The sequence below is a fragment of the Salmo salar genome, chromosome 23 (genome assembly GCF_965601325.2).
Source record: "Salmo salar chromosome 23, fSalSal1, whole genome shotgun sequence".
NCBI classification, from domain to species: domain Eukaryota; kingdom Metazoa; phylum Chordata; class Actinopteri; order Salmoniformes; family Salmonidae; genus Salmo; species Salmo salar.
Genome location: NC_138313.1, coordinates 33,131,988 through 33,159,488, shown reverse-complemented (window position 1 = coordinate 33,159,488; position 27,501 = coordinate 33,131,988). Strand labels below are relative to the sequence as shown.

Sequence of the window (27,501 nt, the reverse complement as noted above, 5' to 3'; positions counted from 1 at the left end):
CCTAACAAAGGCCGTAATTAATTTTCCAGAATTGAACATAATTATGACATAATATTGAAGGTTCTGCAATGTAACAGGAATATTTAGACTTAGGGATGCCACCCGTTAGATAAAATACGGAACGGTTCCGTATTTCACTGAAATAATAAACGTTTCGTTTTCAAAATGAGAGTTTCCGGATTCGACCATGTTAAAGACCAAAGGCTCGTATTTCTGTGTGTTATTATGTTATAATTAAGTCTAGGATTTGATATTTGATAGAGCAGTCTGACTGAGCGGTGGTAGGCAGCAGCAGGCTCGTAAGCATTCATTCAAACAGCACCTTCGTGCGTTTTGCCAGCAGCTCTTCGCAATTCTTCAAGCATTGCACTGTTTATGACTTCAAGCCTATCAACTCCCAAGATTAGGCTGGTGTAACCATTGTGAAAAAGCTAGCTAGTTAGCGGGTGCGCACTAATAGTGTTTCAAACGTCACTCGCTCTGAGACTTGGAGTAGTTGTTCCCCTTGCTCTGCATGGGTAACGATGCTTCGAGGGTGGCTGTTGTCGATGTATTCCTGGTTCGAGCCCAGGTAGGAGCGAGGAGAGGGACGGAAGCTATACTGTTACACTGGCAATACTAAAGTGCCTATAAGAACATCCAATAGTCAAAGGTATATGAAATACAAATCGTATAGAGAGAAATAGTCCTATAATTCCTATAATAACTACAACTTCTTACCTGGGAATATTGAAGACTCATGTTAAAAGGAACCACCAGCTTTCAAATGTTCTCATGTTCTGAGCAAGGCACTTACACGTTAGTTTTTTTACATGGCACATATTGCACTTTTACTTTTTTCTCCAACACTTTGTTTTTGCATTATTTAAACCAAATTGAACATGTTTCATTATTTATTTGAGGCTAAATTGATTTTATTGATGTATTATATTAAGTTTAAAATAAGTGTTCATTCAGTATTGTTGTAATTGTCATTATTACAAATAAATAAATAAATATTTTTAAAAATCGGCATCGGTTTTTCTTGGTCCTCCAATAAATCGGTATCGGCGTTAAAAAAAATCAGATTTTCAACTTAAGGCACATTATTTCTTCATGTGTGTCAGTCTCCAGGCTGAGAATCCCCAGTATGGAGCTCCAGTTCATTCTGTCCTTCTGATCAGATGTGCAAACAGAGCAACGGGTTGACATTGGCACTGCTCACATCAGACATGGATAACAGTCTGTCTGCCATGCTACCTGAGGACTATTGCACAATGCTCTAAAGGCTGTATATTATAATACCATTCTCTGAGTAGGACTTGACCTAGACAAAGAAAGAATGAATCACTGGATGGTGAAAAAGGACACGGTGTTAAAACTAAACTTTTTATATGCCATATGTTTGGGGGTTCACTCACTGCTCTAGAATGTAGAGAAAAACAGGGCAATTCAAGAGGGTGCGACGAAATGTCAAAACGTAGTTCTTTGCCCTCTCAGAATTAATTAGATTGCTCTCTACAATATTGTAACCTTAATGTACTTGACAGTGTTGATTAAATAAGAGGTTTAATTTCCTGTGACAGTTGCTTGTTTTGACCGTGCTGCTCTTGGTTGCATCTCCTCCATATTTGGCGTTGGCAGGTGGTACCATTTGTAGGTGTTTCTGTGGGTTGGACCAATCAAAATCAATTTAATAGGTCGTCATTTTCATTTCCAGATCCTTGGCGATCAATCTACATTGAGAGGCCATTTCTATAGCGATTTAACGGGCAAGACTCAGAAATACACAATGAAAAAAGGAACAGATTGTCCGAGTTCAGATATTGAAATTCAGTCTTAAATATATATTTAGTCCACACTTTGTTTTATATTCAGCAGATGTCATTTAGAAAAAGCCCATGTTTTCACTCACGAACCTATAGCCACTAGTTTGAATGTCAGCTGACAAGCTAAGTTATTGGCGTTCTGCCGCGAAACAGGGCCAGAGTTCTATTGAGCAGTGACCACTTTTTAATCATGCCCATGATGACATTCCATTCCACCTCTAAACATGCTAAATTCTCAGAGTAAATATGTAACTTTTGAACCATATATGGCAAAGACATGGGGTTTGGATTAGTGTTTTTCTGAAGCAATTCTCCATTTGTATAAACCTTGAATTAATTAATCATTTTATGGGTGAACACCTTAAAAGTGTTATCGATTTCCTCCTGGTCAATATAGGGCCAGAGGCAGTGCTTAACTATTTAATCTACAAAACTACAATAAAATATTTAAGTAATTCTACTGTGTGTTTGGAATAGACACAGAACTCCCCAGACAGAGAAAAAGGGACCAGCCAGACCTTGGGAAATCACTTCCCAGCTGTTTATCCTGGGCACAGATATCAAGACTGGAGCACAAGGCATTGCTTGTCATCTTAACTTCCCTCCCTTCTTTGTGGTTTATGAGCTCTTTCAAGACGGCTCTTATTGTGTTTTTGTCTCTGTGGCCAGTCGACTACAGGGCTGCGGCTGAGGGACAACACCCCCTAAATGATGCAAGTTTGACCTCTCACCCCTCCCAGCTTCCAAACCACAGTGCTCCATACTGAGGGGGGTGGGGTCAAAAGGGAATCAATGGCTCCCTCCTCTAACAGGAAAAAAAGATGTCTAACTAGGCCAAACTGTGACTAAGGGTTTATTCTTAAACACCAGTGAATATAGGAAAAGGTATACAATGACATAGTTTAAGTGCTTACTCAGGCATGTCTGTACAGGAGGACTTGCATATCAACTGTAAAAAGACTTCAAGTGGGATAGATTTCAACACCTCAATCAATCAGCAGATACTCCAATATGAAAACATCATACTAAGTAGTGATTGGGGGCTGGGGTCGTTACCGATGTCAATCACAATACATACAAAATTGTGAGAACCGCAATACTTATCAGCACCTAAGTGTAGTATTAATATCCTATTGTGAGGTCCCAGGCAATTCCCAGCCCTTGTACTAAGAATCAAATGTTTGTTACATGCGCCAAACACAACTAGTGTAGACTTTACCGTGAAATGCTTGCTTACGACACCTTCCCAACGATACAGAGTTAAAAAATAATAAGAGGCTGTATCTTTAACTCATGTGTGCAGTAAGCACAGCCACAAAAAAAGCCAGATTCCCACAAATTGGCAATTAGACAACAGTACAGTGGACAATGGAGCCTGGGGATGAAAGGCGTAAAAAAGTGCCTCTATTCATCAACTACAAAGCTGCGTAATGTCTGCATCCTCTGAAATCAGAGCCAAGCTCGGGTAGGGAAATAAAAGAGAAAAGCTATGGTACTATCCCTCCAGCTGAACGACTGCAGGTTTCATTCAACAGAATTGGCCAGTTCTCCACTGACTAGGCATCACAAAATACATTTCTCAAGCACAAATCCCATACACAGATTACTGTAATTTCAAACCCTTAAATGTACAATATTTGTGTAGCCAAAATCAACTGTAACTAACAATGTAGTCTTTAAATCAATGTTTCTTTAGTGGGCAAAAATGTGCATGAACAGCATGATTACCACATATTTGGAGCATGATTAGCACGTGTTACAAATAAAATGTTGTAATACTAATAGGCCATATTTTTCAAAGAAAAGCCCAGCAGGATACCATCTATGTTCTTATTAGCTACATCAAGGACACTGCATAGCGTTATCATGCTAGGTAGCTAATATTTTCTTTTCTTTTCAAACGGTTTCAAAGCACACTGGTTATGTTGGCCACTTCCTCTTCCCTAACTCAATAAATTTAAAGACAAGAATCATAAAACTACTTGCCATACTACTGGGTTTGTTAGACTGTAGCTAGATGTGCATGAACACAAACCTTGTAGTTGGTTTCCTGGCCTGCCAGGCTTTTCTCAGTCAAATATAGAATAAAATAGATGGCCAGCATCAATGTAGGGTGGGAACCATATATATATCTATCTCGCTAGCAATTCAAAACAACTCAAAGTCCATGACTGAATAACATTATCACAAGAACATTATTTACCAGCTGGCAAAAAAAAATAAAAAGAATAAAATCAGTCAGGGAAATGCTGTAAGTGGAAGGTTAAACTGACAAAAAAAATACAGCAAGCTCGGTATGGTAATTTGGGCTACTGGTGGCTAGCCTCCAAGATGTCTCACTTTTCACGTCTGCCAGAAGTAATATAAGCATAGCAACGTAACGCAAGGGTTTTATTGCACTTCACTTGTTGACTGCAATTCATACATGGCTAGTTAGCTAGATAACGTTGAACAAACGACATTGCTCGCCTGAGTTTAGCGTCAGTTCAGCAAACTTACCAAGCCTAACGTTTCCTACTAAACTTTGCCAAATGTCATCGATCGCTGTTCAACATCACTACATGGCTAGTTATGTTTTTAGGTAGTTGGTTGTGATACGCCCCTAGCTTCATTACTGACCCTAAATCAAAGGTATAACATCAAAGCTAGCTAACTTAACTAATTGGCTGGTAAGCGAACGTTAGTTACATTACCCTAGTTTGCAACGTTATGCAAATGTTTGCTAGTTGGCTGATCAAGTTGACCATTTTGATCGTTCCAATTAACGGTGGTAATGGAAAAACTAGACACCTAATTAACTAGCAACCTGAATCCTTGCTGAATTCTTAGTTTGCTTGCCAACATAGCTAGCGCACTTGTTACGTTAGCTAGCATGTCTTATAAAAGGCTGATTGGCTAGAGTTTTATATTGAAAACACACACACTGAAAGCTACCAGCCTCGTTTAACACTGGGTTCATTTAAAAAGGTAGCTGAACGGTAATCCTAAAATGACTAGTTGGTGTGTAGTAACAAACATGCATCTAACTCGTGTAGCTAGCTAAATAAAATAGTAACGCTGGCTATCGAGTTAATGAAGCTTGCTGGCATGTCAGCGAAGTAGCCAGTTGCTAACCAGCTAGCTCTGTCAGCCAACGAGCAAAATATACCTAATATGTAGTTACATTTACTTGAGTTATTCAATTACCTTGCTACTCTGGTAACCTTCAAATGCCCTCAAGGCGCTGTCAGTGAGTTTTACGTGAAAGACGGAGACATTACTGCCATTGCTCACTCGTCCACAGGACAGTCCGTAGCACTGCTCCTCCTTCAACGCCGCCATCTTGCTACCATTGCCTCCACGCTCGCGCACGAGCAGCACTCTGTCGTAAACGCAGAAAAACTCCCACAGCTTTCTAATGAATATACATGTTACGTACACGGCGTGATGAAGTCATAAGTTAATACATTGAAACATGCTCAACAATATATTATATAAACATAACATTTACGCGCGACAAATAAGTTCGTCATATTTATCGGGAGGATTTATCATAAACTGTCTCTTTACTTCAATATAATGAAGCACTGAAGATAAAATATGAATAATTGAAACATGAGGCATGTCTGACCACTGGTTACCAATGGAAAGCATATCAGAGACGTGCGTAGGAAGGAAGAAGGAAACAGGTCACTGGACTACGTCAACGAGACGTCAATGTCTCACTGAATCCATGAGTTGGGAATGTCCAGTCTAACACATTGGTACCAAAGAAATGGAACATGAGAGGAAACACTAAATGACTATCGGTCTTCAGACAGATACAGTTTATGTTGAAAGGAGCAGAGGGTCAAACAATACAAAATAAACAAAATCAAGGACACAAAAAACACCACTCACTGTACACTGGTCTCTACCTTCGGTAGTGCTGTCAATCCATTTACTAAGACAGTAACAGTGGCGAGCATTCAATTTGACCCAATTGTGTAGGCATAGAGTCTATGAACTGTAATAACAGAGGTGAAGAAGTACTCCCAACCTGTCAAAGATAGCTTGACAGTTGTATGGGTGACAAGACAACTTCAAGATTAGATTCCAGAAGGTTGATAATACTGTAATGAAACAGCATCGATATCCATGCTTATAAACCTAGGGTCGTTGCAATACTAAAGGCTACATGGCTCATAGTAAGAGTCAACAAACTTTTATTGAAATAAATACAAAAGCAACAAATGAGAACGTGAGAAACTCAAAAGCAACAAATATCTGCAACATTTCTCATCTTTTTACATATGGTCTATTGTAGAAAAAAAACAATAGATTTCTCATTTGTGACAACAAAATTATAGAACAAAATAGAAACACTATTCACATTTAACGGTTGTCAAAAACTACAAAACAAGCAAAGTGACCAAACCTAAAATTGGTATTAGAATGTCAAAGTTTGGTCTCAGAATCATCAATAGTGAAGTACACTCCATTTACTTTTTAAATAACAAATTATATATTAAAGCATGGGTTTTAAAGGAATGTGACAGTTCATTGACCAAGACTGTCTGAGTGTGGATCACAGGGCCAGATAATACACCATCTAGATTAATCCCATAAACCCCCCCCCCATTGGCACCATCCCAATAAACAAACAAGAGCAGAATACCTTTAACAATTATTTTTTTTAACACAATAACAGAATTGTACAATCTTATGCTTTAAAAAAACATGACCACATCACATTAGCTGATTTTAAATAAATTGACAGATCATTCCTAGAATTATAATTTCAGAGTACGCAACCAATCAATTCATATTTAGAGTCACTGCTAGAGCAGCTCAAGACATTGGCAGCAATTGACAATTAGTGTCTGTCAAATGGACGTACATACATTTGAAAAGTACTTAGAACATTTCATATATAAATATTGATTGTATAGTATTTGTCACATATAATTATCCTTCTCCCAAGGAGTGACAGAATAGTGTGAGAAACCTATGGACAGCCACACTAAAGAGGTGACAAAACCCATTTGTCCCTTTATTTTTGTTAGTTTTTTTAGTTCCAAACAGCACTGCCAGATGTCCAGTTGCTTTATGTGGGTCCCACTTTGCACGGAGCAGGCAATCACCAGAAAAGTATTGGTCTCATCTAATTTCTGGCAGCTATGACAACTGACAAGGCGACACCTCCAATGGCTACTGCAGTGGCACCAAAGAGCCATTTCCAGCTGACAACCTGTGGACAATATACAAGAAATGTAAGGCTTTCCGTTGACACCTGGAATAAATCAATTTCTGAGCCACAGCTGATTTTAAATCAAATATTGTGTTAATGCCAGCATCAGTTTGTTGACATGAGCAGGTGAAGCTTGAGAGGACAGTCTCACCCATGACGACTTGGCCTGGTGTTTCTGCATGCCGCTGCTGCCGCTGGCTGGGTTGCCTAGCATCTTCTTGTACATGGCCTGCTCTGCGCCTTTCTGCTCCGAGTGCTTCTTCACCAGCTTGGAGAGTTCGGCGTGGATGGTCTACCCCAGGAGATAGAAGGTGTGAGAATAAGCTGCAGGCGTACTACTCTACCCCACGCACATGTGTATATCATACACATTCACTCATAACACTTTCCCAATGGCACCATAATCGTCAGGTGTTCTGGTAACTGCAAATGGCTTGATTATTGGCCCTTGATGCTACTGTGAATTTCATATGCTTGCTATTAAAAAATAAAAAAAGACATTACTTTATATCAAGTCTCTGACTCATTCCTCTGAAGGGTTGGTAAGTTGGCAATTTAGGACATTTTCACAGCATTGGTCAAAATGTCTTATACAGCCTCTGAGGCGCCACTTACTGGCACTGTGTTGTGGACCGAGGAAGGTAGAGACTTTGGGTAAGTCTCTGCTCTTAGTCTCCTCTCCCACTGCTGCTAAGACTAAATAGGTGCTTGACAGTATTACGTTTCTACAGGACCCCCTTGGCTTTCCCATGTTGCAATGCTTCGGATCATGTATAGTCGTGGCCAAAAGTTGAGAATGACACAAATATTAATTTTCACGAAAGGTCTGCGGTCTTTAGATATTTTTGTCAGATGTTACTATGGAATACTGAAGTATAATTACAAGCATTTCATAAGTGTCAAAGGCTTTTGACAATTACATGACGTTGATGAAAAGAGTCAATATTTGCAGTGTTGACCCTTCTTTTTCAAGAACCCCGTAAATCCACCCTGGCATGCTGTCAATTAACTTCTGGGCCACATCCTGACTGATGGCAGCCCATTCTTGCATAATCAATGCTTGGAGTTTGTGTGTTTTTGTTTGTCCACCCGCCTCTTGAGGATTGACCACAAGTTCTCAATGGGATTAAGGTCTGGGGAGTTTCCTGGCCATGGACCCAAAATATCAATGTTTTGTTCCCCGAGCCACTTAGTTATCACTTTTGCCTTATGGCAAGGTCCTCCATCATGCTGGAAAAGGCATTGTTCGTCACCAAACTGTTCCTGGATGGTTGGGAGAAGTTGCTCTCGGAGGATGTGTTGGTACCATTCTTTATTCATGACTGTGTTCTTAGGCAAAATTGTGAGTGAGCCCACTCCCTCAGCCAAGAAGCAACCCCACACATGAATGGTCTCAGGATGCTTTACTGTTGGCATGACACAGGACTGATGGTAGCGCTCACCTTGTCTTCTCCGGACAAGCTTTTTTCCAGATGCCCCAAACAATCGGAAAAGGGATTCATCCGAGAAAATGACTTTACCCCAGTCCTCAGCAGTCCAATCACTGTACCTTTTGCAGAATATCAGTCTGTCCCTAATGTTTTTCCTGGAGAGAAGTGGCTTCTTTGCTGCCCTTCTTGACACCAGGCCATCCTCCACAAGTCTTCGCCTCACTGTGCGTGCAGATGCACTCACACCTGCCTGCTGCCATTCTTGAGCAAGCTCTGTACTGGTGGTGCCCCGTTCCCGCAGCTGAATCAACTTTAGGAGACGGTCCTGGCGCTTGCTGGACTTCCTTGGGCACCCTGAAGCCTTCTTCACAACATTTGAACTGCTCTCCTTGAAGTTCTTGATGATCCAATAAATGGTTGATTGAGGTGCAATCTTACTGGCAGCAATATCCTTGCCTGTGAAGCCGTTTTGTGCAAAGCAATGATGACGGCACGCGTTTCCTTGCAGGAAACCATGGTTGACAGAGGAAGAGCAATGATTCCAAGCACCACCCTCTTTTTGAAGCTTCCAGTCTTATTCGAACTCAATCAGCATGACAGAGTGATCTCCAGCCTTGTCCTCGACAACACTCTCACCTGTGTTAACGAGAGAATCACTGACATGAAGTCAGCTGGTCCTTTTGTGGCAGAGCTGAAATGCTGTGGAAATGTTATTTTGAGATTCAATTAATTAGCATGGCAAAGAGGGACTTTGCAATTAATTGCAATTCATCTGATCACTCTTCATAACATTCTGGAGTATATACAAATTGCCATCATACAAACTGAGGCAGCAGACTGAAAATTAATATGTGTCATTCAACACTTTTGACCACGACAATACACACCAGTAATGTTTGAAGACAGAAATGACATAACTGCTGCCGTTCTTGTCATCTTTCCCCATTTCACAAAAAAAGAAGATAAATGAAATTAAGTAAACGCAATTAGCTTTTATTCGGACAAGAAAACAATAACATCCATAAAAAAAATGAGAAGTAGGGAGTGGACCAACATTTCTTAATCTAAATCTGCAAGCTTTTAATCTAGACCCTTGAAATTATATCTGTAATGGTTTATTGCTCTTAATCTTAAACACTTCAGCGAAAACACCACCAAACATGCCCGGGTAGCTACACTTTAGAGAGTATACAACCAACTCGTCAGTGGTGCACTCTGCATCCCAGTTCAGATGGCAAGAGCATGCCTAGTGCTAATGGAAGATAAAAAAAATAAAATAGAAATGTGTTTAACTAGGCAAGTCAGTTAAGAACAAATTCTTATTTACAATGATGGCCTACATCAGCTAAACCCAAACAAAGCTGGGCCAATTGAGCAACGCCCTATGGGACTCCCAATCACAGCCGGTTGTGATACAGCCTGGATTCGAACCAGGGTGTCTGAAGTGACGCCTCAAGCACTGAGATGCAGTGCTTTAGACCGCTGTGCCACTCGGGAGCCCCATGAACCACTGAAAATTCTTAACCACCCACAAAACACACTTGTGCACTACATTAGAGCCCGAGAAACAAAACACACTGTATGGGACATTTATAAAAGACATTCAGCGAAAGCACGATTTCACAGGTTGGTGTGCAGGACTGAAGAAAAAAAAAGAGGGTTGGACATGAGTGGTAAGTATTAACATGCAGCCGGTCCAAGAAGCCCACACTCTGTAGTGCGCTCTGTCAGATTGCCCCGTTCACTGACCCTCATGTCTAAGCAATGCTTTGGATATCACCTGGGAAGAGGAACCAACCTATTTACAGCGACAACAAACTCAGATCCAACAAAATGAGTATGCAGTCCACCTGGTTTCCCTTGTCATCAATATTAGAGAATGTGGTACCACCTGGTGGATGTAAGCGAAAACTGCAACAACATGTGGTCCTGAAAATGTGTTTACGTTCTACATCTTTCTAAATAATGTTTTTGTGAAGGTGGAGTGCAATACCTTGTTACTTGGTTCCAACTTCAGGGCCCTCTTCAAAATCTTTATAGCTTCAGCATATTCCCCTTGCAAGGCCAATACCTAGAGATGCAGATGTAGTCCATGGTGATACTTTCAGAGATGGACATTCATATTCACAATTACACATACACAACTGGTCAGTTGTGTAAGACCTACCTTGCCTTTGCGGAATAGGGCTTTTATGTTGTCTGGCTGGTGGGCCAGTACTGAAACGCAGGACCGTAGTGCTGCTTCGTAGTGATCCAACTTGAGCTGGGCAGCTGCCATGTTGTTTAGACACTTCACCTTCACGTCCATCAGCTCCTCCTCTTCCTCCGGGCTAATGTCCACTGAAACAGACACACACAGCATCAGTAAGCTACAGGGAGCCCAGCCCCATCCAAAAACACATCTCTGTCACCTTTAGAGCTGGACTCCGTGATCTGCAGGGCGATGCCATAAGAGTTAACAGCAAAGGCATAGTCCGCTCTCTGGTAGTAGACATTGCCCCTCTCCCTCTTCTGCCCAGCCAGGGCGATCCTCTCCTTTGGGGACAGGAGCTCAAGGTCGGGGGCCTCAGTGGCATCAAGCAGCTGGACCTCCAGGGCCAACTCCGCATTGGGAGGCACCTCAGGGGCAAGACTGCCAGCGGCGAAGGCCAGGGCACAGAGCACACAGAGAGCAAAGTCAGGACGTGTAGTATAAGCACTGAGCTCTAGATATTTTTACATTTATTTTACCAGGTAAGTTGACTGAGGACACAATTTACAGCAACGACCTAGGAATAGTTACAGGGGAGAGGAATGAGCCAATTGGAAGCTGCAGATGATTATGGGGACCATGATGGTATGAGGACCAGATTGGGAATTTAGCCAGGACACCAGGGTTAACACCCCTACTCTTATGATAAGTGCCATGGGATCTTTAGTGACCACAGAGATTCAGGACACCCGTTTAACGTCCCACCCGAAAGACGGCACCCTACACAGGGCAATGTCCCCAATCACTGCCCTGGGGCATTGGGATATTTTTTTAGACCAGAGGAAAGGGTGCCTCCTACTGGCCCTCCAACACCACTTCCAACAGCATCTGGTCTCCCATCCAGGACCAACCCTGCTGAGTTTCAGAAGCAAGCCAGCAGTGGGATGCAGGGTGGTATGCACCATTTCACTCACTGCTCTTTCTGAGAATGGAAGAGGGCTGAGGTGTTTAGCTATGCTCCCCTTAAGAGGTGCAGCTACAAAGAACCATATCAGGCACAAGTTCATGATATCTACTCCGACTTCATGAAGCATAGGGAGAATTTCAGAGTTATCTTTATAGGAAATTACAATCTCAGAATAGATGGCTTGTTTGGGTAACAAGACATGCCAGTGAAACCACAAAGAACCAGCAAGATTAAGAAATCCTCCATACCTCCCCAAGGCACCGTATGCATATTTAGCATTGGCTTGGACGAGGGCCTTCTCCCTCATTTCCATGAGCTGCACTGTGAGATCCAGAGCCTGCGAGAGCACAACAGACTTAAAGCCTGATTACTACACTTCTCACCATCTTGGTTTGGATGCATTGCTGGTGAATATAAACTCGACACTGAACTTGAAATACACATTTCACCCATTTACACTTCTGAGATCTACTAACATCATCACTACATTGTATGCAATCAGATCGGATTTGCCTTCACTTAAAATACTGAGTAGAATGTACCTGGATGACATCACCATCTCCCAGAGTGAAAGAGAGCTCAGGTTGCTCTTCTATAAGAGTCCCATCAGCCAGTGAAGTCTTCAGGTGAATCACGACATTCTGGCCTTTTGTGGGCCTGCTGTCTGGCCCATTCCCTGCCTGCAGGACTTTCTTCTTTAGCTGGCCATTACCTGCAAATAGATACGTGAGAATATATGCCAAATGGTGATGACGGTCACCCAGTGATGTTCCTTTCTCTTCAACCTAAAAATAGAAAAGGTCATTTTGTTACCTAGTATATCCATCCATTCGTCTAGTGGAGCTGAAGTGCCAGTGTCTTGGTCCTCTGCAGGCTCCTCTGTTTTAGTCTTCTTCCCACCCCCAGCATCTTCCAAAGGAGGAGGGTCGTCATCAATGTCATCATCCAGCATCTCAAAGTCTTCCCCACTGTCCAGCAGCGAGGCTTTCCCTGACTTCTTCCCTGAGAGAACCATCTCTGGGTTATCCCCTGCACCCGTCACCTCCTCTTTGTCAGTCATCTGTTGAAATGCCTTCAACGCAATTTAGAAATACAGATGAGAATAAACAGGGGTAATTTGGTTAGCAGCATAAATTGTGCTGCTAATTAAGGGGTGTTATTGGCTATACACACACACTCTCTGGCATCATACCGTGTAGCTTGTTTGGAAAGAATGGGTTGCTGTGGTTTGGCCAGATTCATCCATGATTCTGGGTCTGGTAACGTTAGCTAGATACCATGACAGTGAAGACGCATGGCGTTCATGGCGTTCACTCCCACTGCACTAAAAACTGCTATGGTGAAACCCCTTCTGAAGAAAAGTCATCTCCAACCTTCCATTCTTAAGAAAAAAAATTCTGGAGAAATTGGTGTTTAAAGAGCTAAACGACTTAACTGACAACTATATTTTTGAAAAATTCCAATCTGTTTTTTGTGCCCACCACAGCAAAGAGACAGCCTTAGTTAAAGTGGTAAGTGATCTTAGAGCCAACACAGACGCCAAACAGCTCTCTGTCCTTGGATTCTTGGATTTAAGTGATACATTCTACACTGACCATGATGTCCTTCTGGACAGGTGGGTTGCTCTCTCCGGTCCAGTTCTAAATTGGTTTAGGTCCTATTTAACCGGTCGAGAGTGTTGTCACCCTTGGTGAACATAACTCAAAGAAAATACATATCACATGTGGCTTTCCACAAAGTTCGATTTTGGGTCCGGTACTGTTCAGATATACATGTTACCCCTTGGCAGAGTTATCAGAAAGCACAGCATTGATTTTCAATGCTACACAGATGATAACTTTATATTTCTGTCACCAGAGGATTTTAGCTCCACGGATAAATGATTAGTAATTTAAATAATTGGATGGCTCACTTCCTCCAGCTAAATCAAGACAAACCCGAGGCAGTTGTTGGAGCCAACGCAGAGAGAATCTAGCCACACATTTTAATTCATGGGCAATAAAAAGATTAAACACCAGGTAAAAAACCTTAGTGTTATTTTAGATCCTGAACTTAATTTCAACTCACACGTTAGGAATGTGACCAAAATAGCTTTTTACCACATGAGGTACATTGCCAAGATGCAGCCGTTTCTCTTTCAGGGTGTTGCAGAGAAACTCATCCATGCTTTTATTACAAGCAAACTTGACTACTGTAATGCTCTCTTGTCTGGTCTGCCCAAGAAAGTCATTGGTCAACTGCAAAACATACAGAATGCTGCAACACGGGTACTGACCAAGACCAGACAGAGAGCACACATTACACTGCACTGGCTGCCTGTGAGCTTTAGAAAATACTTTAAAGATTATTCTATTGGTTTTAGATCAATCCACAACTGTGCACCCAAATACATGTTAGACATGATTTTAAGTTATGTACCCAGTAGGTCCCTCAGGTCCTCTGGCCTTTTAACTATCACAAAGTCTTGGACCAAGAGGCATGGAGGCAGCCTTTAGTTACTATGTCCCCAGCCTCTGGAATAGCCTGCAATAGAACATGAGGGGGGCCAAAACTGTGGACATATTTAAGAGATCTTAAATCATATTTTTAGCTTTGCTTTTCATGAGGGTGCTTTTTAGTTGTTCAGTTTGTGTTGTGTAGTCTGTTGTGTAGTAAATATGTCAGCTTTTATTTTCAATTTTTTTTTAAATAATTGTTTTCCTGTAAAGCACATTGCGTTGCATTCCATGTCTGAAATGCGATGTATAAATAAAGCATGATTTGATTGAGAGAAACGTCAGAAAACAGACAGCTAGCTAGCTAATTAAAGCGTTAGCTAGCAAGCAATGTAGCTAACTAGCACTGTGCATTAGCTATTGGTAACTACTACAGCTAGCTAGCCATCTTACTTAGCTAACTGTTCACATTTTTAACCATTTTGGTGATAAGAATGTACAGGATTTCAGTGGGTGTTTCGAGAACTTTCTGAGAAGTTTCTTGTTGAGAGACTACTTTAGCTACAGTATTTAGCTAGCCAGTTTATCTTATACAAATTGACTTACTGTTGCTTCGTTCAAAAGAACAAAATGACAGCAAGGAATCAATTAAATTGCACCTTACCTTAAAATATTATATGCTTGGTAAATAGACTGAACGCTTGATTGAAGAAGAGTTTGTGATGATAGCTTAGCTTGATCCTTTAGTCAATTCAGCAAGCTCTTCCTGTTCACCTTGGGCCTGACATCTTTTCTGTATTTCTATTGGCTTATAATATTTAATCAATCACACGATTGGTAGTTCCCAATGACAGTCAAACAAATGACCTGACGGTTCAAACCAATCATGAAAACACACCCTGGATTGCAAAATACATGTATTGGCCCTTGAGAGTGTTTGAAGCAGCCAGTATGTCATATTGGCACTCCCCAGTAGGAGCAGTCCTCCATAGGAATGAATGGAATTCTGCAGTATTTCAGTTAAATGTTTCAAGGACTAAAATACATGTATTTAAGCATTTTTGTTGTTATAGTGGGGACATTAACATTAGTCATCTCTAAAATTATACTTTAAAGGAATTGTTATATATATATATTTAAATGTTTATGTTAAACTCACATCATTTAAAAGAATAATCGTGGCAAAAACGAATGTCGACATTAATAGACGTATTTCCAACACAGTGACTTCAACACAGTGCCCCCTATAGTCATCTAGTGTATATATAAATCATTGGTTCAAACATGCAGTTGAAGTCGGAAGTTTACATAAACTAGTTTTAATGACTCCAACCTAAGTGTTTCAACCACTCCACAAATTTCTTGTTAACAAACTATAGTTTTGTCAAGTCAGTTAGGACATCTACTTTGTGCATGACAAAAGTAATCTTTCCAACAATTGTTTACAGACAGATTATTTCACTTATAATTCACTGTATCACAATTCCAGTTTGTCAGAAGTTTACATACACTAAGTTGACTGTGCCTTTAAACAGCTTGGAATATTCCAGAAAATGATGTCATGGCTTTAGAAGCTTCTGATAGGCTAATTGACATCATTTGAGCCAATTGGAGGTGTACCTGTGGATGTATTTCAACGCCTACCTTCGAACTCAGTGCCTCTTTGCTTGACATCATGGGAAAATCTAAAGAAATCTGCCAAGACCTCAGAAAAAAAAATTGTAGACCTCCACAGGTCTGGTTCATCCTTGGGAGCAATTTCCAAACACCTGAAGGTACCACGTTCATCTGTACAAACAATAGTACGCAAGTATAAACACCATGGGACCACGCAGCCGTCATACCGCTCAGGAAGGAGACACGTTTTGTCTCCTAGAGATGAACGGAGTTTGGTGCGAAAAGTGCAAATCAATCCCAGAACAACAGCAAAGGACCTTTTGAAGATGCTGGAGGAAACCGGTACAAAAGTTTCTATATCCACAGTAAAACAAGTCCTATATCGACATAACCTGAAAGGCCGCTCAGCAAGGAAGAAGCCACTGCTCCAAAACCACAATAAAAAAGCCAGACGATGGTTTGCAACTGCACATGGGGACAAAGATCGTACTTTTTGGAGAAATGTCCTCTGGTCTGATGAAACAAAAATAGAACTGTTTGGCCATAATGACCATCATTATGTTTGGAGGAAAAAGGGAGAGGCTTGCAAGCCGAAGAACACCATCCCAACCGTGAAGCACAGGGGTGGCAGCATCATGTTGTGGGGGTGCTTTGCTGCAGGAGGAACTGGTGCACTTCACAAAATAGATGGCATCATGAGAAAGAAAAATTGGGGATATATTGAAGCAACATCTCAAGACATCAGTCAGGAAGTTATAGCTTGGTTGCAAATGGGTCTTCCAAATGGACAATGACCCCAAGCATACTTCCAAAGTTGTGGCAAAATGGCTTAAGGACAACAAAGTCAAGGTATTGGAGTGGCCATCACAAAGCCCTAACCTCAATCCCATAGAACATTTGTGGGCAGAACTGAAAAAGCATGTGCGAGCAAGAAGGCCTACAAACCTGACTCAGTTACACCAGTTCTGTCAGGAGGAATGGGCCAAAATTCACCCAACTTATTGTGGGAAGCTCGTGGAAGGCTACTCGAAACCTTTGACTCAAGTTAAACAATTTAAAGGCATTGCTACCAAATACTAATTGAGTGTATGTAAACTTCTGACCCACTGGGAATGTGATGAAAGAAATAAAAGCTGAAATAAATCACTCTATTATTCTGTCACATTCTTAAAATAAAGTGGTGATCCTAACTAACCTACAACAGGGAATTTGTACTAGGATTAAATGTCAGGAATTGTGAAAAACTGAGTTTAAATGTATTTGGCTAAGGTGTATGTAAACTTCCGACTTCAACCGTACCTGTGGTTCAAACACATGAAGTAAATTAATGCTTTTATAGGGTTGTCAAATGCATTCAAATATGCTCAAACCACACATTTATTTATAATTTAGTAAGTTAAGTTGTCTCACAGGCTTCGAGATAATGGGATATAAAATACTTTGGGAGATCATATACTCTCTTTTTTAGCTGAAGATCAAAGAGGTGCACAGAAGACTCAAACAATTGGGAAAAATCAAATTACATTTATTATTGATGCAGTCGTTTCTTTTGATAAGCAAATCTGTTATTCTTTCAGTCTAAAGAAACTTTACAATATAAAGAAACATACAAAGGACATCTTTATTACCTACACAAGACACCTAAGTCCCTAAGACAAGATCTGAACTATCCTACCATGAAATACAAAGCAAACCCAAGAGACAGACTGCTTCATATAGAATACTGCCAAGTCATCAGAAAGGACAATGAATGATACAGGATAATATTTTTTTCCTTCCCCTTCGACCCCCCCCCCACCCCAAATCTTTCTAATGTTACAGTATTATATATCACAATATAAGTACAGAGATGGCCAACAATTGTATTACACAGAGGACTGAGAGAGGATCAGTGAGCATCAATCTTTACAACGCTATTTCATCAGGAGTAATAGCAAGGACACAGTTTTCCCCCATAAGTATTACTTTTATCTAGTCTTTAAATTTAAAATTAAGTTCCTTTAGTATTTCTTCCTTTTAAAAGTTTGTCTTAAATTGATAAAAATCCTTCATATTAAAAACTGTAATATGTGGTCGCATGTTAACGAGACGATGGCCTTTGAGTAGGCAATAACCATTCTTAGAACTAATTTGAGATTATTTCCATTGGCAACAGGGGTCAAGGACAGAGTGAGGACGCTGTAGTTGCAAGAATAAATGGTATCAATGACATCAGACATCCCCTTCACCTCTCTCTGTCCTTACAGCTAAATTAATGGTAGATTGTTTTCACATTTCCTACATGTATACTGACCAGAAACAATAGTGTTTAGGGTGCAGTTACTGCATGTTCACATGTTCAAGTAAATGTACATATTTAATTTTTACCACAATTTTGTTTTAGCCAACTTAAATCAAAATGTCAAGCACATCGTCTCTTTATTATTAAAACATGGACAGTTCACTTATAATTTACTTTAAGCTGTATTCATTGGTAGTGACTGACATATCAAAACATGTCAATGATATCAAAATGCATTATACAGTATTTACAAAAAGGATATTAAAGGAAAGGAGGGCTCAAGAGTGAGGATGGGGCTGTAAGGGGCGGGTGGGGGACAGAGGGCTGTGTGCCAGCCAGTCTGCATGAGGAACACTGGAGCGAGTCATTCCTCAAGACAACCTACCCAGAAGATGAATCTGTTTAGCTCTGAATCTGTTTAGCTCCAAATCTAAGCTACTCCATACTGGATCTGCCAACACTATAGCAAGGTCACTGGCAAAAGACCAATCACAGACAGAGGCCAGAATGATTTTAAATAACAACAAAAATATGTAACTTGTTGATAAATTACTTTTTTTCAAAAAAGCACAACACGTCTCCGCTAGAGAGTCGAACCCCTTGGATTAATAACCATTTCATATGAAAGTTTGAGGAACAGCCTTAGGCAAAGTCTTTCCTTAGGTGTGCAGATTCTATGGGCTTTAAAAAAATAATCCTCTTAAATACACTTCATAGAAATTCAAACAATATCAAACAAATAAACTAGAATAAAAGAAATAGTTTGCCTTACAATTCAGTCCAACCAGGTAGAATTGTCTCACTTCTCAAAGTATGTATTTGAGGTGAGCAGGTGGACTAAAAGGTACTCTATGTTCTGTAGAGCACTCCTTATTTGTAGCGGGAGAGTGAAGCCCCACCGTGTAGTCACTCCAGTCATTTCCCACTCCCATCACCAGTGGTGCTACAGCCACCCCAAACACAGGATCTAACAGCCCATGGATAGGCCTAGACCCACAGAGGGAACTGGTGGATGGGAGCTCTGTGGTGTTAAGGCGTCAGCATGCTTCAGTTCGGCTGGCACCTAGCGGAACTCGGCTAGCCCAACCGAATGAGTGTGATCTCATACTCTATAAAAAAAAATACCTTTGCGGCAATAGTAAGGTTTGTCCATTTTGAGACGCTGTAGGCAGTATACACTTCCTCAAAATAGTAAGAATTCATCTTAGATAACTCAAGAAATCTGCCAATAAGTTTTATGTTTTTGCCGAGGAGATCTTAGTCGTGCAATTTTACATCTAACTAAGATGTTTGGTGCACTATTTCTCAATTAAAAAATGTGTACAAAATGTCATAATATATGCACAAACTCAATCGAACTGTTTCAGCTGGGAAGCATGCGGACGCCCTTCACTAAACTATGGTTGCATGTGAGAGGGGTCAGACACCGGATCAGAAGGATCTGTGAGGTCAACCCTAACTGGAAGAAAGCAGCTAGAGGTTTGTACACCAAAGACAACATGGAAACCAGTAGCAAGGGGCCTGTATCACGGGATCAGATCAGTAAAATAACATTGAGCCTTGAGTTTGTATGCAGGGTAACAGTGAAATCAATGCAGGAGAAGGAACCACTTTCAGGATTCTCAAGTTGTATATCAAAACAACAAATAAACAAGCACAATACAAGCTCAATATGTTGTATTTACAGGCAAGAGCAAAGCCATAGAAGAGCATAGAGGGTCTAAAAACCCTTTCTCTTTACTGAATAGGAAGGACACTGGTCGCAAGACAGAAACATCATTGTTCCAAGCCACCTGAACTGAAAGTAGAATTAGGAGCAACTGTCCAAATTACATTCGATCAGTCCCTCCTTGCACAGTAACAAGCCTGTAGAAATACATATATTATGACATTACATTTTGGGAGGGTGCGTGTGACCAGACATGTAGATTGACAGACTATTGAGTACCAAAAGATGGACGTTTCTGAGATCGCCACCATTTTCACATTCAGAAGTTTTGGGGAACTCCCATGCTAACATGGATGGATGGATGGGAGTTTTAGGAAGGATAATTCTTAGATAAGAGCGATTTCAAACAGCGATCCTTGTATTCCTATCACACACTGCTTGAGTGTTTACATTTTTTTCTGCCATATTTTTCTGGTAGTAAAGACACTGGCCACAAATTCTGCAAAGAACAGAAGACAGAGGTATGCGTAGGGGGTTGAGACAAATAAAACAAACAAGAAACATCCAATACCTAAAATCATGTAAACAGAAGTGTCATTGTGCATTTTTTGAGTGTGTGCTCATTCTGTTGTTGATGTTGTTGAGATACAATGTGCCATTAACAGGAAATCAAAACTACAACATTATAGCAATATCAATTATGAAAATTATAACAATAATATTATTAATAAAATACAAACATATCATGAAAACTGTTCTTGCCCTAATATAATCACCAGTTCAGCTTTTCATTTCAACAAAAGGACACAGGAATTGAATGACAGTGAGCTTTGAACCTCTCACTCAACTGCTGCATGCAAAAACAACATTTCAATAAAATAAGAATAAAATGATTGAGTAGAGTGGAGCCACCAGCCTTGATGCTGAAAGGCCTGTTGCTGAGGGGACTCCCTGCAGACAGCCAGACAGACAGAGTCCCCCATTCTCACTGTCCTGGGCCTGTGAGGAAGCCAGGCAGGCAGGAAGAATCACTGAGTTGGCTCTTCCTGTGGCTCTGAGACTGTTTCCTGCCCTGAACCCCCACTTTGCAAACACTGGGATGGGTGGCCTTGATGGGAATCCTGCGATCCAGTGACATCCCAGGGGGCTGCGAAACACAGCATGCCATCCAGGGGGGAGGAGGAGGGAGAGTAGGGGGGAGGGAGAAGGGAGGAGAGGAGAGGGCAACGCAAGATGCAGTGGGGTGGGAGGGAAAGGGGGAGAGATAAAAAAAGAAATAAAATAAAATAAAATAAAAAATAAAATCACACACTCATCGTCATGTTGGGTGAATACTGCAAAGAGAGAAGAAGGGAAGGGGGGAAATAGATGAGCCAATGCTAGATTACACCGTTTATATGATGCTACAAAATTCAAGATGCAAGCAATAAGAAACTCCACTCAATGTAATTACGATTCTGTCAATGTATAAGTTTGTTATCATGCATAACAAGTTTATATAAGACAGCCAGATAAGAATTATACATATTTTCTATGTTGACATTATAAAACAAATCTAATTTCGACAAAGTAAAGTAAAGCCTGAAGGGAAAGTGTTTAGGATAAAGGAATCAAGTCAGCAGTGAGATGAGAATTTCCTCACAGAAGCACGCTGCCTGGTGGTTGCGGGTTAGTGAAGAGAAGGACTGTAGTGCTGTAAAGTACTCACACTTTCACTTTGGAATGGGTTTAAAAAGTTCCCTGCCATCTCTCCATCATCCCGCGGAGTTCCCGGAGGGTTGTTCATGACTGCCATGTTGTTGGGAGAATTCTACACCAAGAGGGAAAGAAATCAAGATTTAGGCTTGCCATTTCTAGTGACTGGATGTTTCATTATAAAGTGCCATTATTTAATGTATGCCTGCTTTGGGTCCAAACCAAGTCATCAGTATTAGAAGTGCCTTCGATAAACTTTAGCTGATGGGTCTGCATTGAAATGAATGCAAGTTGATCTGGTGTGGAGTCTTTAAAGTCTCACCTTTGGCAACCCATCCATGTCACCAGAGCCTGAAAACAACAAGAGAGAGAGATTGACATGAGAGAAAAGCTCATCAATATAAAGCTATGATCAACTGCTCCTCTGGCCGGGGATCACAGGTCATATGCTTTAAATAAGCTATTTGTTTCAAATACTGATGAGACCTAACTTCATTGGCTTCGTGTCTCACCTGCCTACAGAATCAATGTGCCTGCTTGCTGCCCATATAATCTGCTTCCACTTCAATCAATACTATGAAAGGAACGATCCCTCTAGTGTCCACAAGGGGGTACAGTCACACTAGGAAAGTGCTACTTTTCAAGGAACTCAGCTACCGAATTTCAACAATTCAAGCCGGATGACCACATTACAGTAATTCTAAATTACTGCCTAATATTTATATAAAACTTTCAGAAATGTAAATGTTCAAATTCCAGGTAACAGTTTGACGTGCTGCTGACAGATGAGAAGAATATCATCGTGTTGATCAGCTGATAGGTGCTGTTAAAACTCACCTAGCGATCCGTTCATATGGTGTGGCTCCATGCTTCCCATTCCACCCATTGGGCCATCAGGGCCCGGCCCCATTGTGAACTGTAAAAAAAACAACAACAAAAAACCACAAAAAAACTGAGTTACAACTTAATGATGTTTGTCATTACCATATCAAATTGCATAATCATTGCCTCTACCCATTTGAAAACAGGAACCCCATGAAAAACAAAGAGCCTACTTACATTAGGCCTGTTACCACCAGGGCCAATAGGATTCATCATTGTGTAGATGTTTTCACTGGAATTTGTGGAGTCTGATGAAAAGGAAACACAGTTAGTCCAGCCTAAAGTATATTTAGGGCTCCCGAGTGGAGCAGCCGTCTAAGGCACTGCATCTCAGTGCTTGAGGCATCACTACAGACATCCTGGTTAGATCACAACAGGCCGTGATTGGGAGTCACATAGGGTGGCACACAATTGTCCCAGCGTCGTCCGGGTTTGGCCGGTATACGGCGTCATTGTAAATAAGAATTTGTTCTTAACTGACCTGACTAGTTAAATAAAGGTTAAATAAACATTTCAAAATAATCATATTTGAACAAAACTACACAGTACTGCATTGCCTTCTCCCACATGAATGGACAGCCTTGAGATTGAACACTACAAAACCACCAAAATATGACAATGATTCACACCTAAACATGCAGGTTATAATTAATTTACCCAATGCCTAATGTCTCACACTTTTCAAAATCTCATGTTCCCATGAACTTGGGGTTAAATCCTGATGACTACAGAGCCAGTGGGAAGTAAACAGGACCAGCACATCATACTGCTCTCATTGTGTCTCCATCCTGAATAGAATATGAGAATTGAAGTGACCTTGATCCGACATTGTAGTGTGCTCAGAGTAGGAGATAGATGAACATTAAAAAATAAAGGAATAGCAAAATTGTGAAAGAGAGAGGGGGAAAAAAAGAGGGAGAGCAAGGGGGAGCCAGCGAAAAAGAGGGCAAGAGAACAGGAGAAAGAGAAAAATAAACAGAAAGAAGTAGGGAGTGTGGGGTTTGTCGCCTGGTTCTGATCCTGGGTGTAGTATGTGCAGTCGTGACTGGGTGTATGTGTGTGTGGGGAAGGGGAGGGGGGGGGGGTCTTGGCGACTGCAGTGGAAAAACATGTGAGAAGTGCTGTGCACATGTTGCCCAGGCAACACATCACAATAGAGGTGTATGTAAATAATAAATAGTGGACACAAAAAGAAACCTCTCCACATCCCAACAAAAACAGCTCCCCCACAGGATGTTGGTCCAGAGAAGTGTGTTCTGACAGTACTGTCAACAGGAACATCATCAGGAACAACAGATGATCGCAGCTTGGTAGTCTGCCAATTTATACACATCCAGTATGTAGCTATCCACATAACAAGCTAAGATTACTTAAGATAAAAATCATTAGGTAAACAAAGTCACCAAGTGTGACTGACAGCAGAATGGTGAATGAAACAACCAGCTTAAATAGATTGAGGAGTGATATGGGGACATAAGTGTTGCGTACCTCCTGGGCTAGGCATGATGGGAGTTCCTGGTGGGCCTCCGCCCCCTGGAGGACCCTGGGAGAAAGACGAGAGGAGGAGAGAGAGATATAGAGGAAAGATATTTTCAAATCATCTAGACCTACAGTGCCTTCAGAAAATATTTACACCACTCGACTTTTTCCACATTTTGTGGGGTTAGAAGGTGAGATTAAAATGAATTTAATTGTGATTTTTTTTGTCAATGATCTACACAAAATACAAATATTTATGAAAAATAAAACACTAATATATGTTGATTATATAAGTATTAAAACCCCTTGAGTCAATACATATTAGAATCACCTTTGACAGTGATTACAGCAGTGAGTCTTTCTGGGTAAGTCTATGAACTTTGCACACCTGGATTACAAAATAATTGCACATTCTTCTTTAAAAAAATATTTAAGCGCTGTCAAGTTGGTTGTTGAGCATTGCTAGACAGGCATTTTCAAGTCTTGCCATAGATTTTCAAGCTGATTTAAGTCACAACTGCAACTAGGCCACTCAGGAACAGTTAATGTTGTCTTGGTAAGCAACTCCAGTGTATATTTGGCCTTGTGTTTTAAGTTATTGTCCTGCTGAAAGGTGAATTTATAAGCTCTATTCAGTTTATTTTTATCCTAAAAAACTCCCTAGTCCTTGTCGATGACAAGCATACCCAAAACATGATGCTGCCACCACCATGCTTGAAAATATGAAGAGTGGTACTCAGTGATGTGTTGGATATGCTCCAAACATTACGCTTTGCATTCAGGACATAAAGTTAATTTCTTTGCCACATTTTTGGCGGTTTTACTTTAGTGACTTATTGCAAACAGGATGCATGTTTTGGAATATTTTTATTCTGTACAGGTTTCCTTCTTTTCACCCTATCATTTAGCTTAGTATTGTGGAGTAACTACAATGTTGTTGATCCATCCTCAGTTTTCTCCTATCACAGCCAATATACTCTAACTGAACTCTGAGCGGTTTCTTTTCTCTCTGGCAACTGAGTTAGGAAGGACGTCTGTATCTTTGTAGTGACTGGGTGTATTGATACACCATCCAAAGTGTAACTAATAACTTCACCATGCTCAAAGGGATTTTCAATGTATTTTGTTTTTACCCATCTACCAATAGGTACCATTCTTTGCGAGGCATTGGAAAACCGCCCTGGTCTTTGGTTGAATCTGTGTTTGAAATTCACTGCTCGACTGAGGGACCTTACAGATAATTGTATATGTGGGGTACAGAGATGAGGTACAGTAGTCCTTCAAAAATCATGTTAAACATTATTATTGCACACAGTGTGAGTCCATGCAGCTTATTATGACTTGTTAAACACATATTTACTCCTGAATTTATTTAGGATTGCTATAACAAAGGGGTTCAATACTTAGACTCGATACATTTCTGCTTTTCATTTTCTATGAAAAACATAATCCCACATTGACATCATGGGTTATTGTGTGTAGGCCAGTGACACACAATCTCAATTGAAATCGGTTTTAAATTCAGGCTGTAACACAACAAAATGTGGAAAAGGTCAAGGGGTGTGAAACCTTTCTCAACGCACTGTATACAGTAGCATGCCAGTCAGATGTCAGCTATGGCTAACAATACTAACCCGTTTTTAGGCTTGAGACTTACCACATAGTTGCCAGGAGATGACGAGGAATAGGCTATCTACAGAAAGAGAATAGAAAGTGGACACAATCAGTAAACTCATGACTTTCACAACAAAGAAACGCCTCTGAAATAAATGAGGCATTAGAGTGAGTGAGAAGGTGAGTGAGCAGGACTTACTGAGTTTGCGTTGGGATTGGGCCAGGGACCTCGACCTCCAGGACCCCTGAGACAGAGAGAGGGGAGGAAAAGAGGCTGTGTGAGAGAGGCTCACTGCGGAACAAATTAGAGCTTGTATTTGCTCAAATTGTTACTTGTCAAATATTCTTACATCCTATCAGTGCTATTAATAGCAATTCCAATCGTACTTCAGATATTTGGACCAAAACCTATCATGGTAAGTAGATGGAGGTGATTAAATGCCTTTGGAGAATGACTGTACTCACATGTTCATCCCTGGCATTCCTGGCCCCATCGAGTTGGGAGGAGGCCTCATTCCACCACCATAGTTCTACACAGGGAGAGGAACACACCGCGTCAACCCTTGGTACTAGTAAGGACAATACATGCCAGGGATCACATTCTCATTTGTTGTGTTTAAGACAGATGCCAGTTTTTAATGACTTGATCCTGATCAGCAATGTACGTGTATAATGATAACAGGGGCATGTGTGTCTGAATATGTGGTGCGTGTGTGTGTGTGTGTGTGTGTGTGTGTGTGTGTGTGTGTGTGTGTGTGTGTGTGTGTGTGTGATGGTGATGGCTGCACAGTGGGGGCTTGGCAGGACAGTAGTGTGGAGCAGGACACAGAGTAGCTCCATTCAGAGGTAGAGGTTTGTTCAGCAGACGATTACACTGGTCGAGCAGATGTCGCACAAGCTGCTGAATTGTTGCCTGCCAAAGTTACACAGTGAGGGTAGCTGGGGGGGGGGGGGGGGGGGCAGGAAGAGGCAGGGAGAAGGGCAGAAGGGCAGGGAGAAGGGCAGAGAGAATGGAAGGGAGAAAGGGAGGGAGAAGGGGAGGGAGAATGGAAGGGAGAATGGAAGGGAGAAGAGCAGAAGGGCAGGGAGAATGGAAGGGAGAATAGAAGGGAGAAGGGGAGGGAGAAGGGGAGGGAGAATGGAAGTGAGAAGGGGAGGGAGAAGGGCAGAAGGGCAGGGAGAATGGAAGGGAGAAAGGGAGGGAGAAGGGCAGGGAGAAGGGCAGAAGGGCAGGGAGAATGGAAAGGAGAAAGGCAGAAGGGCAGAAGGGCAGGGAGAATGGAAGGGAGAAGGGGAGGGAGAAGGGCAGAAGGGCAGGGAGAATGGAAGGGAGAAAGGGAGGGAGAAGGGGAGGGAGAAGAGCAGAATGGAAGGGAGAAGGGCAGAAAGGCAGGGAGAATGGAAGGGAGAAAGGGAGGGAGAAGGGCAGGGGGAAGGGCAGAAGGGCAGGGAGAATGGAAGGGAGAAAGGGAGGGAGAAGGGCAGGGAGAAGGGCAGAAGGGCAGGGAGAATGGAAGGGAGAAGGGCAGAAAGGCAGGGAGAATGGAAGGGAGAAGGGGAGGGAGAAGGGCAGAAGGGCAGGGAGAATGGAAGGGAGAAGGGCAGGGAGAAGGGCAGAAGGGCAGGGAGAATGGGAGGGAGAAGGGCAGGGAGAAGGGCAGAAGGGCAGGGAGAATGGGATGGAGAAGGGCAGGGAGAATGGAAGGGAGAAGGGCAGGGAGAATGGAAGGGAGGGGCAGGGAGAATGGGAGGGAGAAGGGCAGGGAGAACGTGAGGGAGGGGCAGGGAGAACGTGAGGGAGGGGCAGGGAGAGGCATGAAACTCAAACTAACTTGGTGATTTGAAACTAGACTGTGGATTTATACTTAACAAGGAGAGGGGTGCTACTTGAGGGGTATGATGTCGGGCTCGCTTTGAGACAAAGCAGATAGAAATAGTTGGGGGGGAAAAAGTAGGAAGAGTGCTTCAGGTATTCTAAAACAACCACAGGTGCTCTTAGAGGGGAATAGTACTAGAAAAGCTTAAGGAGGAATTATAACCACAAATAAATGCTAAGTGGCATAAAGAAATCCAAGTCCAGGCACTTGTGTGAGTTTACAAGTTAAAAAGCCTTTAAAGTGTGGGCTACTTCATTATTAAAATACACCAACACGTTTTCGGCCTTCATCAAGGTGTCTGGACTTGGATTTTTTATGACACTTAGCAATTACACTACATGACCAAA

General features: G+C 41.5%; 3 protein-coding genes across 5 annotated transcripts in view; all 3 read right to left on the bottom strand.

Annotated features, from left to right (window-relative positions):
* The window catches only part of ell (elongation factor RNA polymerase II), a 46,204-nt gene extending 40,988 nt beyond the window's left edge, over positions 1-5,216 (bottom strand). The window contains exon 1 of the mRNA XM_014169746.3: positions 4,995-5,216. Within this exon, the coding sequence (XP_014025221.1) occupies positions 4,995-5,129 (135 nt within the window). The 5' untranslated portion in view covers positions 5,130-5,216. The remainder of the gene's footprint in view (positions 1-4,994) is intronic.
* Positions 5,217-5,975: 759 nt separating this feature from the next.
* LOC100194916 (FKBP prolyl isomerase 8) lies at positions 5,976-14,912 on the bottom strand. 2 transcript variants are annotated; one of them, NM_001139945.1, is made up of 9 exons: positions 14,705-14,776; positions 12,419-12,677; positions 12,148-12,317; positions 11,854-11,942; positions 10,859-11,079; positions 10,615-10,787; positions 10,441-10,518; positions 7,169-7,309; positions 5,976-7,017 (listed from the first exon to the last, which is right to left on the bottom strand). In NM_001139945.1, exons 2-9 carry the CDS (start codon positions 12,663-12,665, stop codon positions 6,931-6,933), a joined length of 1,206 nt encoding a protein of 401 aa, NP_001133417.1. In that variant the 5' UTR covers positions 12,666-12,677; positions 14,705-14,776; the 3' UTR covers positions 5,976-6,930. The 2 variants fall into 2 exon arrangements, with proteins under 2 accessions (NP_001133417.1, XP_045561825.1); XM_045705869.2 differs by having other exon boundaries at positions 6,442-7,017; positions 11,854-11,960; positions 14,705-14,912.
* Positions 14,913-17,166: 2,254 nt separating this feature from the next.
* Positions 17,167-27,501, bottom strand: part of LOC106584424 (single-stranded DNA-binding protein 3) — a 117,963-nt gene continuing 107,628 nt past the window's right edge. The window contains exons 10-18 of one of the 2 annotated variants that reach the window (XM_014169743.3): positions 25,743-25,807; positions 25,477-25,522; positions 25,321-25,356; positions 23,673-23,727; positions 22,362-22,432; positions 22,140-22,218; positions 21,625-21,653; positions 21,316-21,417; positions 17,167-20,754 (exon numbers count right to left, since the gene is read on the bottom strand). In XM_014169743.3, coding sequence (XP_014025218.1) covers positions 20,593-20,754; positions 21,316-21,417; positions 21,625-21,653; positions 22,140-22,218; positions 22,362-22,432; positions 23,673-23,727; positions 25,321-25,356; positions 25,477-25,522; positions 25,743-25,807 — 645 coding nt within the window. In that variant the 3' untranslated portion in view covers positions 17,167-20,592. Of the gene's footprint in view, positions 20,942-21,315; positions 21,418-21,624; positions 21,654-22,139; positions 22,219-22,361; positions 22,433-23,672; positions 23,728-25,320; positions 25,357-25,476; positions 25,523-25,742; positions 25,808-27,501 lie in introns of both variants that reach the window. The other variant, XM_014169744.3, reaches the window with a different exon arrangement.

Coding starts and splice junctions, on each gene's coding strand:
- LOC100194916 (XM_045705869.2), bottom strand. CDS start 12,665: ATGACTGACAAAGAGGAGGTGACGGGTGCAGGGGATAACCCAGAGATG. Junction 10,519..10,614: donor CCCTATTCCGCAAAGGCAAG/GTAGGTCTTACA, acceptor CTGCATCTCTAG/GTATTGGCCTTGCAAGGGGA. Junction 7,018..7,168: donor ACCAGGCCAAGTCGTCATGG/GTGAGACTGTCC, acceptor TATTGTCCACAG/GTTGTCAGCTGGAAATGGCT.